This window comes from Colias croceus, chromosome 22 (genome assembly GCF_905220415.1).
Source record: "Colias croceus chromosome 22, ilColCroc2.1".
Taxonomy (NCBI): domain Eukaryota; kingdom Metazoa; phylum Arthropoda; class Insecta; order Lepidoptera; family Pieridae; genus Colias; species Colias croceus.
This window is the reverse complement of record NC_059558.1, coordinates 6,668,522-6,683,266: the sequence shown is the minus strand read 5'-3', so window position 1 is coordinate 6,683,266 and position 14,745 is coordinate 6,668,522. Positions and strand designations below refer to the sequence as shown.

The window sequence follows — 14,745 nt, the reverse complement described above, 5'->3', positions numbered from 1 at the left end:
ACAATTTCTTCTAGCTTTCTTCTTCTTCTAGTTTTCTTTTATATAAATAATATTTTTTCCTTCCAGCGCCCACGGACCTGTCTCTCAAGACATCCACCACCACACTGCACTCAACATCCACACCATCCATAACCGGGACATCATCAAAATCGCTCCTCTCACACAAACTCTCAGGCTCCGAAGTAGGCGCGGTCCGACAACTTATAACAGGATACCGCGAATCAGCTGCTTTCCTTCTCCGTTCAGCTGACGAATTGGAGACTTTACTCCTTAACCAGCCCTAGGGAACGCCCAACCTCGCCAATTACTTCGGATTCAAATTCGGATACTTTTAAAGCGTCAATTCAAACGCGCGGGAAACATGGTCGCTAAATGTCAGATTTGACTAGTGACAGTGACATTGACATGTGTTGTATGGAAATTGTATCGGTCTTGTAAATTGATTTGGAATTTGGATATTTTTGGAAATTACAATACAGAAATTAGTGAAATGTAAAAATGTTTAGATGACGAAATTAGTGGATTGAGTTTTCAGTGATGTTTTAACGGACTGATGAGATTTTTTTTGTATACAAGTAAGTACATTTATTGAAATGTCAAAAGGTTGAAATTAATTGATGGAAATTAATGTCTTGGTGTATGCAATCTATGATATTATGTGTATAGAAGGTGAAAGACATACATGGATAATGAAATTTGTCGTTATAAATCAAGGTTTAGTCAAGATACATTTACGAGAAATGTTTTTGGTGTCAAATAAAAAATTATACCTCAAACGAATATAATTCTCGTCCTACGCGAGACCTGAAACAGGTCCGCAATATTACTTAAGTTGGTACCATTGTAAGGATAGCTACGCTTTTTAAATATTTCAATGCTACCAACCTTGCTATTTTAATCTCAACGTTTTCATCATTAATGATATCTATTTAGGGTTACGAGTTTTTTCAATGACCAGTCCATTTGGCTACGGAGCTGCCATAACAAAAAATCGTGTTGCCATTCGGAACTCGTTTGAAGAGTACAAAATTATTTTGTGTATATTTAGATTTAAGAAAAAAATCAGGGAGTTTTTAGTGTAAGATTATGGAAAATTCGATTTCTTGCCTGGTGCATTAGATTAGGAATGAAAAATCGGCTGATTTAATACCTCCATTTACCTTAATATTTTAAAGTTGAACACGGCATATTCTAGATTAACAGAGTCTAAACGTTTTCTAGGTTAAAGTGGCATTCTAGACGTAAGGAGCACGAATTTATTTGTTGTTTTGTATTATATTTATAGTTCTCTAGTTGTATTTTGAAACGAGTAATATATTTCTTATACTTTTTTTATCTATACATGGTCATGATTGCTCCATCCAAAAATTGTTAGTCTTCTTTATTATGGCAACACTGTTATTATAAGTTTTTGAACATGATTTTGATTGTGCGATCGATACCAAAAAATTCTAAAAATATGTAAAATATCATTTGCAGTAGGCAGTTTACATAACATTCTATCACAAAAATACACACGCACACTACATAATATTTAACTATGTAAGGCTGGTTGCAGAGCTTGACCGACCATCAGTGCGTACGTCAGTCGCGCTTGTCATATGTATGGAAATTCATAAAACCGTTCATAGCTAGACCGACCATACGCACGCGTATTGTCATGCGCATTAGTGTCATAGTCATACAATTGTTGATGCGTATCGTCAGGACCGACGGTACGCACTGACGGTCGGTCAAGCTCTGCAACTAGCCTAAAAATCGTGTTCGATAATTCAATAACTTTCTGGAAAGTTCAATTAAAATAAAAACTTCATTTGAAGTTAATTATGCATTTTTTTATTGTGAAGTCTGGAATTATTTGACACGTATCAGTTGTAATTTTGACAGCTGATACAGATTAAAAATAAATTAACAGTGTTGCCACTTCACAATCTTTGCTTTGCTCAGTACAATACTTTATTATACTCTACTTGTTACCATAGATATGGCCAGATTCTAGTTAAGCGTAACCTACGGATTATAATTAAGTTCCGAGTCAAATTAAAAATGTATTTGACGTTTCATAAGTCTTTCTTAATTATGTTTGGCCTAATTTTTGTTAGTGGACTTCTGTTGTTTATATTTGATTATTATTTAATACATGTAAAGTTTTGGCCAGTTCTACTACATAGGATAATAAATAGATTTTGTTAAGTTGTAACACAATATGTACTTAATAGAATAATTCAAGTAACAGAACGCTTTATTTTGTTGCTACTGGTTAATATGGCGCCAATATTTTCATTAATATTACAATAAGAAAAACTTTAAGGATGATAATTATGTAAATAAACTTTTTGACTTCTAAATAAGTTATACAAATATAACAAGATACATTTGTGTAGGTATCTTGGATTATAAGATAGTGTCTTTGTCCTAAAACTACATATCTTCTAAAGGCAATTTTCTGTTTCTCTTTAATTGTAAGGTCCTAAGAAGTAAGAAATGCGCAGATTCATGTCACATCGCTTTTTAGAAGATAATACTATTTTCCTTCAAAACATTATAAATAAATGGAAAGTTATATTAATGAAAATAATTTGGCGCCAATACAATAATCGTATAATAGTTTCACACTTTGCCAGTTTTCACAATAGCTAAGATGCTTACAGCCAGTTTTAAAAATTGTAAATTCACTTTTGAATACGAAAATTGCCAAAGAAATGAATTGATTCTAATGCGGTGTATTCACGAACGACTAAACGTTGGCAAAATGTAAAAAATAGATTAAAAAGCGCACTAATTTGAATGGATTCAGCATCGATTTTATGTTTATGATTTGTACTAATTGATTCTGAATTCCTTGATTAAATGGAATATTATTTCTTTTAATAAAAATTTGTCTAACAAAAGTTGTTCGTGTATATCCCGCCTGTTTGTATTTACGTGAAGTTTCGTTTCAATTATGTTTATTTTTAATTTTACGTTACGTTAGTTTAAGTTCCGAGTCATTCCGATGTTCTAAAACTAATATTCGGTGCATAGAAAATGGTAGTGTTTGTAAATGAGATGTAAAAAGTTTTCGATTAGATTATATTAAAGTTGTTTAGAAATATGTGAGTTGTTGGAACGAAAATGAAAAACGACGGTGAAAAGTTGAAAATGAATTTGTTAGAAATAAAAATATATTATTATTATTAGAGATGATAAATGGTTTACAATTATTATTATTAGTTCAAGAGTACATATGGAATAACAAAGCGATTGTTACTATTAACGATATGAGAATTTAGTTATAATTTTGCAATTTCAAAATGTGAGTTTTACAATTTTGAAAAGAAAATATTAAATATGCTCATATACTGAAAACGTTTTTTATTTCAATTTCCTTTACCTTATATATATTGAAAAAATTGACATACGTATACCCATCATCATCATCATCATCATCATAAGGGTCAACTCACACCAAAAGAGCGGCGAAGCGCAGCGCAGCGCGGCGAAGCGCGGAGTAGCGGAGACCCGCGACTTCTCGAGCATTCCAGCGACTTCTCGAGCAGTCGCGGGAATCCGCGCGCCTTTCCGCGATGAATTCACGGGTCGCTCTTTGCGCAGTTCGAATGCTCGCGCGCACAGACGCGTGCGGGGAGCGGGCGCGAGGGGCGGGATATTGCCAGCGGCCGCTCGCGAATGCTCGAGCATTCTCGGGAATTCCCGCGACTTCTCGCGCAGTCGCACGGCTCCGTTAATGGAATTCCACGGAATTCCAGCGGCGCCGCGGGCATCCGCGCGACTCGTTCGAGCTTGTCATGCGATAATAAGTATTATAGTAATGAAGATAAAGTTAAAATTCATATGACACGGAAACTGCGCTCCGCTTCGCCGCGCTTCGACGCTCTTTTGGTGTGAGTTGACCCTTATCAGCCCATGTTTGTCCACTGGCCTCAGGCCTCAGTCACGGCACGCCATTGAGCCCGGTCATTCGCTCGTTGTCGCCAGTTTTGCCTACCCAATACGTCTATCATATTTCTTATGAATTACTCATAAAAAAGCAGTTAAAACACAGAATAAGAAGAAACAGAGTGCTATATCTACTAGGTTTTACTTGCACGTACTTATTGTATGAAATCGATCAAATAAAAACCATTTTTAATACATGACTTTAATATTCCATTATATTGCTAGTAGTGGGGGGCTTAGTGGTATCAGCTTTGTTAAGAACGAATCGATCGGGGTAGGGGTAGTAACGTTTTTCTGACAGGAGGTAATGTGTAGCGTTGGTAATGAAGTCGAGATTAGATCGCGACCCCAAGTATGAGAACATCGCTGGATAGCGCTCTGTACCGCATCTGTAATTTTGAGACATTACAACTAAAAAAATAAAAGCATGAAATGAAGCATAGATACAGAATCGTTGTCTTTAGTTAAAACTCTTTAAGCTAATAATACTTTTTTAATAAATTCCCAATAAATTTTATTTTCCATGAATACCTTTATAAGCAAATGCAATAAGTAAAACAATTTCATAATATTGTGGTATAGTGTCTTGAGAGAGACTTCTTAAGAATGTAATAAAATTGAAAAATTAACGAAATGTGCATAATTATAGTTACTCCAAGAACAAAGCTTTTCCATAAAAAGGTTTGTTCTTGGAGTAACTATAATTAGACATAGGTAGAATCCTATCTACTTACAATTTTCGTAGCCCCCACGAAGCAAGACCCCAAACTATTCCATCGCTAACTGCTGGAGCACCTGTGTCACGCTGTAAGTAAAGAAATATATACCTATGTAGGTAACTAATGTATTTTCGTTTGTTGTTAATTAATGTACCTATCGATTTAAAACACCTAAATCTCTTTAGACTTTCTAAAATAAAAGTATTAGAATAAGTAGGATTGTAGTGATAATTCTAATTCGTGTAAGGAAATTTAGAGCAAAAGCTCATGTCCAATATCAGGTTTACTTACGTAATAAATCAATAAAAATCATCAGAGAATAATAATCACTATTCGTCTACTAAACTACTATAGAAAACAGGCTACTACAAAAGCTTTCTGGACTAACAAAAAGGTAAGGAAGATAACCAATACCGTGCAAGGTGCTCTCCTTCCAGTCTGCGCCAAGCATATAAAGTTATTAGTGACCGCGACCCCAAAGCGTTGTGTCACGTTGTTACATTTGTCGAGGTCGATCAGCCGAGAATGGTACACTTGGAGTGTGATGCCTTTGGTCTCGAATACTCCATCACGCTGTATGAGAAGTATAATAGTTACATAACTATAGCTATATTACCCTGGTTTGTTGATTTCATTGGCGAGTTGAATAGCCATAGGGATATTGATAAACAATAACCTACTGGTCAACTCCGGTCTGGTCAACTGATCCGGGTACTGGGATATCATTAAATTAGGAAACAAGTCAAAAGTCTTTATGTATATTTGTAGTTTTATCTATCTTTCGTATATGGTTGAACCGCTGATAGAATATTATATAGCTGTGAGAAAGATAGGAATATGAAGAAGAACATAAATTATTTAAATTGAAAGCAAAACCAGTATAACAACAGAGTTATTTATTGGCTATTTTGTGTAATTGGAAAAACGTGAATTGAATTGATACACTGCTCCTATATAGTAATCGGTGTTTCTGTAAACTTAACACTATGAAATAGCATGTAAGAAAAAATGCTCACTCTTTCAGCTCCCCAGCTGGTGACCCACGCATCTTCAAACGCGGGTAACATGGCGTCATTGGGCAAGTCAACTGCATGCACGCTGTCTGAAAACCTATCATTTCATTCATCATCTGCATATTATGCACCTATATACAATGTTATGACGTCGTTGTATACAATCCTCGTGTCACATTGTTTTTTTTTTATCGAAAAGAAAATTACCTACATGTAACATAAATTGACATGCCAAAAACCACATAGATTTGTCCGGTATGCAATACAAATAGCATGTTAGTTAACAAACTCCTCCAAAACGGCAGGACCGATTCTGGTAGATCTGGGAATCGACCAAAGACTATTTCATGACAGCTTGTAATGTTAAAATATGAGTTTAAAAAAAATCGCGTCCTTGTTGTATTTAATTTGAAACTTACGTTTACAAGCATATAGTTACATTTTTATTAACAGAACCTACCTAATATTCCTGTCCAAGTACAACAGACCGACATCATAGTCAGGGTTCTTCCGGATGCTCCAGTATGGATGCTTCATCACCTCCTGCACCTTCGCCAGCTGACCTCCTCGGTCCACGTAACGGGATCCAGCTCGAACCTTCAGTCGACTCATACGGAAGGATCTAGAACATTCAATAGTAGTTTTATGTAACTTCTAACAGATTTAATGCAACATTGCTTATAGAACCTACTATTGATTCCAATAAAATAGATGTTTTTTGTGTCTATTGTGTCAGAGTACAGAATTTAAAAATTAAATCGATGAATACTAACTATATACATTTGTTTTTTTTTTTATACAAGTCGTTAAATATGTTTAGCATAATATTGGGCAATAAGCTAACACCTTATTTAGCTACTGTAAATAATGAATACATATAGGATTGTCTCTATCTTGACGATGACTGTAGTAAAACTCTTGGTTAAAAAATTAAAATTTAATGCATTATGCATTATGTAACATCCGAGAAATATCTTTATTTTCAATAGATTTGTCGTAATGCAATCTAAAATTTCAATACGTATTATATTGCTCTACAACAATAACATTTTAAATTATGTCGTAAAATATAATAGAAAATTGTAACTAAACTTAAATATATAAATAATAAACTCACTTCCAAATACAGTTAGCAGTGGTGACCACGAGTCGTGGGTTGAGCAGAGCCCCAGAACACCAATGCTCTCGTCCCTTTTGGATGGACACTACGTAGGGATAGTCTTCTATCATAGCATCCTTGGCTGCTATTAGACGCTTGCGACGGATTAGAGCTAGAATTATTGAGTTTATTAATGTTATAAGTGTAGTGTGAAGTGTAAGAAATTATGTTTTAATTTAATAAGAAGGTTGATTTGTAAGTGCGTTTTCGACGTACATAGAGATGGAAGTTTGTGTTTTTAAATATGTTTAGAATTTAATTTTATGTGCATTTTAAAATGCCTGTGGTTTCATTGAACGTGCCACCTATAATTAGAACTAAGACCTATGTTTATACTTTATTATTCTACAGTACAATCATCATGGGCAGACTTTTTGACAAAAGTTACATTATTACAGCTGAATTTATATTTATAACTAAAGCGAAGTACATGACAGCTTAGTAAAGTCGAAGGTATCGGTAGAGTTACAAATGCTAATCGCCTTTAAGGTATTGTGATTCATGATTAATATTTTTTCTCTTCGTATATAGATTTTAAAGTTAATAATAAAAATTATAATAAACGTTGTGTGTTTTATTTATACCAATTCCTGTTGATGTTAAGATTTGTCAATTTTAGTACATAATATGTTCAAAAAACGTTAAAAATAAAATAGGGCTATTGCTGAATCAATATGCATTTGGACGATAACTAGGTAGTTGTTTAAAACTCTGTACCCTTTAATATAAATAATATACTTAGATTTTGAATTGACTCTTGAGTAGGTACCTGTATCTAAGGTAACGAAAAATTTAATCTAGCTAGTAAAGAAACAAACGCTTGGTTTAAAATTTATTATTTCACCATTCAATATTTACCTTTTCCATTTCGTAGCGTTTTATCTTCATGCAATAGTTTCACTTTGTCCCTTCTTGAAGATTTTGATTTCAATTTTCTCGAATGATGAGATTTCGATTTCTTCTTATGACTTCTTAATTCTTTTGTTTTATTTGCTTCTCTTGGAAGTTCCATTTGATGGTGCCGTTTGTGGTGTTTATGTTTGGAAGATTTCCTTTCATGTTTTTTGTCTTTGGACAATCTATATTTTACTTTATCGGTATTGTTTTCAGAATGTTTGTGTTTAGTTCTATGCAGTTTAGATTTACTTCTTCTTGTTTCTAAATTTGTTTCATTAACAGTTGCTGATCTTTTGTGTATTTTATGTTCAAACTCCGGTAATACTTTTTTAACTCTTGTCTTAAAGCCATCATTAACATCACCATTAAAGTATGGGCTATTAGGTATATCTTTGAGTTTTATAGACATTGGTGAAAATACTGTATAAAAATTGTCCTTATTCGTCTTCATATTTGCCTTGCGACTCTCAAGTGCTCGAGACATTTTTAACCTCGAGAACTTTCTTGGATTGAAAATTTTTATACTTCTGTGCATTTTCGGCAATCTTTTCCCGGATTCTTCTGCATAATCACAATTAACGATTATTGCAACGTAAATTATTATAAGAAGGAATATCTTCATGATGGACGCGTCGTTTCTAAGAACTTAAATATTTCTGAATTTTATTTGTGTTTTATGGTTTCTCTACAGCAAACTCCAATTGAGCGATAACTTTTATTTCACATTTCTCAACATCGTCAGTCAGAAATTTGAAATCGATTTCTTTCATTTTTCCATTTATACAAACACGCGTTTTTAATTATTATTTTTAAGATAACAGAATGTAATTAAATTTCATAATATTAACATTATAACGGACAGACCAATGATGTGGAAATAACTAGAATTGCTGGAAAAATAAATACCTTTATTATTTTTAAATATTTTTTTTTTATTTGAGATCTTACAGACGTACCTAACGTGTAATTGACGGTAAAGGATAAAGATAAGATTTTTTGAGAAAAAAGAAAGCAAACTCATAATTTCGTAACAAGTTTATTAAATCCTTAACCAATCTAGTCTCTAGGAGCAATCTTCTTAAACGTAGCTAGTTGTACTGCAAGCTGATGCAATAGTTGCTTCGCAGCTTGGTTCTGCGACTTGTTTAGACGGACCGCTCGACCACACTCTCTTATGTAGTATTCCAACTCGTTTTCTAGTTGACCATCTCCTGAAATAGGAATAAATTGAAATGTAGAAAGAAAACTAAAGAAAAGCCCACTATTCTTAAATTACTTAGGAATTAATAGAAATTGGAAGGAATCGACTGCTTGGTAGGTCGCGACGAATGCATCTTGCTTCCGAGTTTCAGCACCCTAAATATGTATTATGCGTTTCTTTTTTATAAGAACAAGATGTTTTACTATTTTTAACTAGTGGCTTTATTTTATTTCATCTATAATAACATACGAATGTATGTTATATAACTATTGTAGAGTATAGCTAGCGTAACTCTGTGACATGTGGAACCGCATGCTTTGCTTTTTAGAATTCAACGCTGCACCTGTTAGATTTATGCAATCTGCTGTATGTATTATCTTTTACACGATTATTTTCTTTACAAGTATTTCTTTTCCCTATAATAACGTATTAGTGTATATTTGCGTATTATGCATAGGTATGCCTATTCCCCGTAGCTTCGTGAGATGTGGAACGCTGTTAAATTTAAGATTTAACAGCGTTGTTTAAATTGTACCCTATCTGCTATGTTGGTCGATTATCTTTGAAACAATTTACATAATTCACTCAAATAAACACATTTCATAAAACAATGGTTAGTTTTATTTATTTAAAATTAGCATACCTTGTCCCATCCGTGCATTGCTAGGTTGTAAACATTTATTGGTCAGTCTGGCGAGTTGTGACTTTTCTGTACTGAATGCTTCGTCTAAATCGAACAGTTCTAAAGGCGGTGGTGGGGGCTCTCGGAATGTTGGTGCAAATACCTATAAGAAACATTTTATATTATGATGAATTTTGTGTTATTACCTATTAATAAGATAATATGGCTTTCGGGAACTAACACCTTCCTTACAATATCCTTTTTTTTCCTTTGTACAGAAAAGATTTTACGTCATACGTGTCATTTACGGGTAATCACGCTTTTATAAAGTAATGTTTTATTGATACAAAATAAAAGTTTTAGTTAAATTTAATAACTCAGCCCCCGAAATCACAGACACAATAGAAAATCTATTGTGTCGTGGCCCGATCGGGCCGCTGGGGGTTAAAACGAAAAATAATTATTTAATTAAACGATTTGAATATGCAATTTATGAAAAATAGGTGCTTACTGCAAGCTGCAGAGGTGGAAACGGTGTTTCAAACTGCGGCGCTATCAGACGAAGCGGCTCATGTTTGACTCCTACTTCTTCATACAGCCCTAGCACCTCTGGTACTATAAAGATTTAAAGATATAAGATTTAAAAAAGCTCTCAATAATCCAAGCTCCATTTCACACTCATCAAATTGCGAATCGCGATATTTCTCTGTCATTAACTCTGTTTATTAACTCAAAGCTTAATTCATCAATATAAGTAATATAATAAACAACACACGCACTAACAAACATTTTCGTCAATAAAATAAATACAATCATTTAAATCGACCGTTTAACAAGAAAACTAAAAAAAAGTATATATTTCATCTTCTTATCAGAAATAACCATACATTTAAATACACAATTAATACACTTAAAAATACACATTTTAATAAACAATTAATACACATACAATGCGACAAATTTAACGAGAACAGTCTCCAAGTGAACAGCGCGTGCGGATGTAGCGGCGCGAGGCGGGGCGGGGGAGTGCTTGCTGGCTCCGGTAGTAATAGTGTGGAGAGCCATAGGGTGTCCCCCAGGGTTCTATACTCGTTCACCTACATTATAATAGCTATATCAGTGGTGTAGACACTGGTAGTAATAGGTAGTGTGGAGAGCCATAGAGTGTCCCCCAGGGTTCTGTAATCGTTCACCTACATTATAATAGCTATGAAAGTCGTATAGTCGAAAAATTATGAAGTTAGCTCGCGGGTTTGGGCAGTAACAGTGAGGATAGTTATAAGGTGTCTCCCAGGGTTCTGAACTCGTTCACCTACATTATAATGGATATGACAGTCGTTCTACACGATGAGGGCACGTGCCAGCTTATGAAAAATAGTGTTTGTTAAAGATTAAAATGTGAATAATGAAGAACACGCATCATAATATATAATAATGTTATAATAGTAAATATTGCAATTCCGACTGATATTTTCATTTTAATTATTATTTTATTAGATTAACCAAATGTGCATTTTCCACCAATAACGTTAGTGCATTTATTTGGTTTCTTCACAACAAAAAAAAAACCTTACATCTGGATCATCCACATCAACAGGGTTCAGATGCAGATCAACCGCACCACCGAGGAGGTCGAATATCATCTCCCTGATTAGATCGTTGCACTCTAAGTCCAGATACTGATCCGCGAAGAAGTGTCCCGAGCCCAAGACGAAGAGTTTGCCTAATAATAGTTAGAACTGTAATTGTTTCAAATAGCGCAGTGATAACTTAGAAATTAAATTAAAAGAAATCGTTAGCACTAAGAATAGAATAAACATGTAATATTGAAGTCCTTTAGCAGAAACTTTTAACTGATACTGTAATAGTTTCCTCCTTTATAGGAAAGTTTTATATTTCATTTTAAAAAATGGCTATAAAACAATTTAAACATGTGAGTAAGTATATCATAATAAGTAAGAAAATTTTCCAGTATAGAAATATCCAAAACTATGAGCCTATGTTTTTTAAGAACCATATTATCGATTTCTCTGTCAAGAAAAACTCTATGACATAGAAAGAAAGCTTATTTTTGTAAGTGAAACTACTTTGGGCGCGTTGAGAGTAAAATTTCAAGGCAATACTGTCACGTCATGGAGTAAGGCGACGATTTTGGTATCCTTGAATCTCGCCAAAGAAGTTTCACTTCTGTCACGTGTATTCAGCACACACGCTCTTTTTTATTAAATAAAATTACTACAAGCTTATAAACGATACCTCCAGTTTTTTCAGAGCTATACAATGCAGCTACAGGCCGTTTGACCGGGTAGCACACGTCGCTGCTCGACAAGATGGCCGCTGCTGGCTTTTTAACGGTCAACGTTGCACCGTATGGGTAGATGAAGTTTGGTGTGGCTGGGTCTTCACTGTTATTTATATAAATGTTTATATGCTTGGGAATTTTGGCGAAATGATGATAAATACGTTTTTACTTTGTATTCTCATGTAAATTATGTAGTAAAAATATTATGTGGACTTTAGGTCATAGTTTGTAGGGCAACTACGGAGTTTCTTGCCGACTTTTTTTTATAGAAACTGCTTTCCAAACCCGTGGTAAATAATTTATTTTTGTATTTTGATAATTAAAAAGAGTCTCTAAATGAAGTCTGATTGAATAAATAAATAAATATTTGAATTCCTTTTTTTATTTCAAATACAAAGTAAATAAATAAATAAACTGACAGAAAGTCATCCCCCTCGCTGGAGTAGTTAGGCATCTTCATGAGGAACTTGGTGACCGCTCTATTGAGTATACCGTTCGATACGTGACATTCCTTCGGGTGGTATGTCTTGTGGTACATCGCGCGGATTACACAATCTGTATGAACAGAAGAAGAAGTAAGCAAGAAGGAAGTTAAAACTAGTTTTTAATGTATACCTTAATAGGAACTTAGAAATATTATCATCTCGGTTTTTCTACATTTGTTGAATATACCTAAGATTAGACCAACTAATTTCTTCCCGGAAAATGTCGATCAATAATCGTAATGTGTTACATTTAGGTACATATTTTTTCTCCTATTTACATTTTATATTGTAATTATTAGTTATACGTACCTAACTACATTAAGAGTATCTGTGTAATATTGCAATTCCAAATACTACACTGATTTAAGAATAAATGTATCTACTTTCTTGCTAAAATAGATATTACAGTACGCGTCATTATTGTGAATTGTGATTTGCGACGTCGTATTCGTCAATATTTATTTTCTATAAATAAGTAACTACAGTCGACTCTCGTTAATTCGAAACTCGAGAGGGACTCGAGGGATATCTTAAAGTTCATCTCACCATTATTCACAACAATGCCAAACTCTTCGAGAAAGAAATTTATATTCGTGTTCATCCTCTCCTCCCCTCCATCTGTCATAAGTACAAGAACCGAGTCTCCCCTTTCGACCATTCCTTTCAGCGCTGCTAACTCTTCGTCATTGAACACATTCTGTGGCCCTGGTACCACCAGGATCTTGATGTCTTGTAGTATGTTTGGGGAGAGCTCTTCGCGATTGCTGAAATCTTAGTTTTTATAGATAGGTAGTTCAATCTCTAGGTCACCTATTCCTTGACTAGAATCTTAACTAGGATAGTTATAGGTACACAGAATAATCGAAGTTAAGAAAAAACTAAATATTTCATCGGTATTATCCACAATAACTCTCATTTTAGCATTACTAAATACATAATATACAAAATGATTAAGAGACAATCAGATGATTTTGATTTATCTGTAGGTATACTTTCTATATCTTATCTCCATTAGTTATAAGTATGTGAAGCTTTGATATTAAAATATATTATATAAACCTTTGTAAAAGTTAAGTAACTTCGCTTTGAACATTAGAAGAACAGCTGGGAATAATATACATCTAAAGAAAACTAATATAAATAGTTACCTACATCATAACTTTCCATGTAGACTTTAGTTTCCGATGCAGCATTTTGTAGTTTTCATTTATTTTGAATAATTCATTTTTGGAGACATCAAATAATATTGTATTCACAGCAGACTTCATTTTTAGTTTGTTTTGATTTTATTATTGTAAAACTTAACTACAACACAGAGTAATAACTACAACTTGTAGTGTTTGTTTATGTTTATTGGTTGCTAGGCAACGACAGATTTTATCATAATATGATAGATAATATTATTATCTATACTCATAATATTTGTGACTATGATATCTGCATTTAATACTCTGAATACGATATTATATATTTTAATAATTTTTGTACTAGTTATTCATTGAAATACATTTATAGAAAACCTTGTATCACTAGAGTTTTTTTAAGCTATTGCATAGGTTCTATCGCGAGCCTTGAGCGCGGTGACCGAATCCAGAAATTCCGTAACGAAAAAACCTCACGCTCCCCACTCCGACGGGCGGAGGTGTGGCTTGAACTCTTGAAGGCATACCATGCAATAGCTTTACCGCGGCAGTCAAGTGCCACACGTCTTTTTTTGTATATATATCTGAATTAATGAATAAACGAAATTTAAATATAATAAGGGTGCTTTTCCACCAATAATGTGCGAGGATTTGTAGCGAGGAATGTGTATGTAAATAAGTAATAACCAATACTATCGCTTTAAACGCTAAACGTGAAGCGATATGATTGGTTCTTTACAAACCTTTACACATTCCTCGCTACACATTCTCGCACATTATTGGTGGAAAACACACACATATTTAGTATAAATTCTATTATTTTATGATAATACGATTTTAAAAGGGATACGCAATTAAAACTACAAATAAAAGGCACCAAATCGTGAAATAATATATTTTATTTACATTCGAATTATCGACATTCCGAATCGAAATTTTTATCACTAGCAATACGCTATTCCCTTATTATATTTACATTATCCAATAAAAATAACATTTTCTATAAATATTGCTACAAATTTTTTCTGTCTTGTAGACGAACCAATCAGGCTAAAAAATATACAGTTCAGAAAGTACTTTATATTAAAAAATATCATTGCCAAAATAAATTGAAAAGCCTTAAAATAAATATATGGTTTTGTACTTTTATCAGTTTGATAAAAATTTTGTTATTTTTCGTAATAAAAAAATAAAAAATAAATTAAAAAACATACATTTTTTTTAATTGCAATATAAAAGCACTAACTGAACTGTAGTAAATAATTA

The 14,745-nt window shown here is 33.4% G+C and overlaps 3 protein-coding genes across 5 annotated transcripts in view; 1 reads left to right on the top strand and 2 right to left on the bottom strand.

The window, feature by feature from the left end:
• The window catches only part of LOC123701889 (nucleolar protein 4), a 142,348-nt gene extending 140,715 nt beyond the window's left edge, over positions 1-1,633 (top strand). For 2 of the 3 annotated variants that reach the window (XM_045649485.1, XM_045649484.1), the window contains exon 15: positions 67-1,633. In XM_045649485.1, the coding sequence (XP_045505441.1) occupies positions 67-284 (218 nt within the window). In that variant the 3' untranslated portion in view covers positions 285-1,633. The remainder of the gene's footprint in view (positions 1-66) is intronic. The other variant, XM_045649486.1, reaches the window with a different exon arrangement.
• A 2,508-nt stretch (positions 1,634-4,141) lies between these two features.
• On the bottom strand, positions 4,142-8,449 carry LOC123701991 (transmembrane protease serine 3-like). Its single transcript, XM_045649623.1, has 7 exons — positions 7,689-8,449; positions 6,789-6,942; positions 6,132-6,293; positions 5,675-5,768; positions 5,073-5,231; positions 4,674-4,744; positions 4,142-4,328 (listed from the first exon to the last, which is right to left on the bottom strand). The coding sequence occupies exons 1-7, from the start codon at positions 8,347-8,349 to the stop codon at positions 4,142-4,144; spliced, it is 1,488 nt and encodes a 495-aa protein (XP_045505579.1). The 5' UTR covers positions 8,350-8,449.
• Positions 8,450-8,749: 300 nt separating this feature from the next.
• Positions 8,750-13,605, bottom strand: LOC123701990 (intraflagellar transport protein 52 homolog). The gene is made up of 9 exons (XM_045649621.1): positions 13,490-13,605; positions 12,884-13,101; positions 12,272-12,407; positions 11,807-11,955; positions 11,125-11,273; positions 10,500-10,647; positions 10,062-10,165; positions 9,572-9,713; positions 8,750-8,938 (listed from the first exon to the last, which is right to left on the bottom strand). Exons 1-9 carry the CDS (start codon positions 13,603-13,605, stop codon positions 8,784-8,786), a joined length of 1,317 nt encoding a protein of 438 aa, XP_045505577.1. The 3' UTR covers positions 8,750-8,783.
• Positions 13,606-14,745: the final 1,140 nt, after the last annotated feature.

Bases quoted from the DNA above. Each gene is read 5' to 3' on its own strand.
- LOC123701991 (XM_045649623.1), bottom strand. From the start codon at position 8,349: ATGAAGATATTCCTTCTTATAATAATTTACGTTGCAATAATCGTTAAT. The intron at 6,943-7,688 runs GTAAATATTGAA...CAATAATTCTAG, and splicing joins AACGCTACGAAATGGAAAAG to CTCTAATCCGTCGCAAGCGT. The intron at 5,232-5,674 runs GTGAGCATTTTT...CTTCTCATACAG, and splicing joins CCAGCTGGGGAGCTGAAAGA to CGTGATGGAGTATTCGAGAC.
- LOC123701990 (XM_045649621.1), bottom strand. From the start codon at position 13,605: ATGAAGTCTGCTGTGAATACAATATTATTTGATGTCTCCAAAAATGAA. The intron at 10,166-10,499 runs GTATGTGTATTA...AAATCTTTATAG, and splicing joins CTCGTTAAATTTGTCGCATT to TACCAGAGGTGCTAGGGCTG. The intron at 9,714-10,061 runs GTAAGCACCTAT...TGTTTCTTATAG, and splicing joins TTCCACCTCTGCAGCTTGCA to GTATTTGCACCAACATTCCG.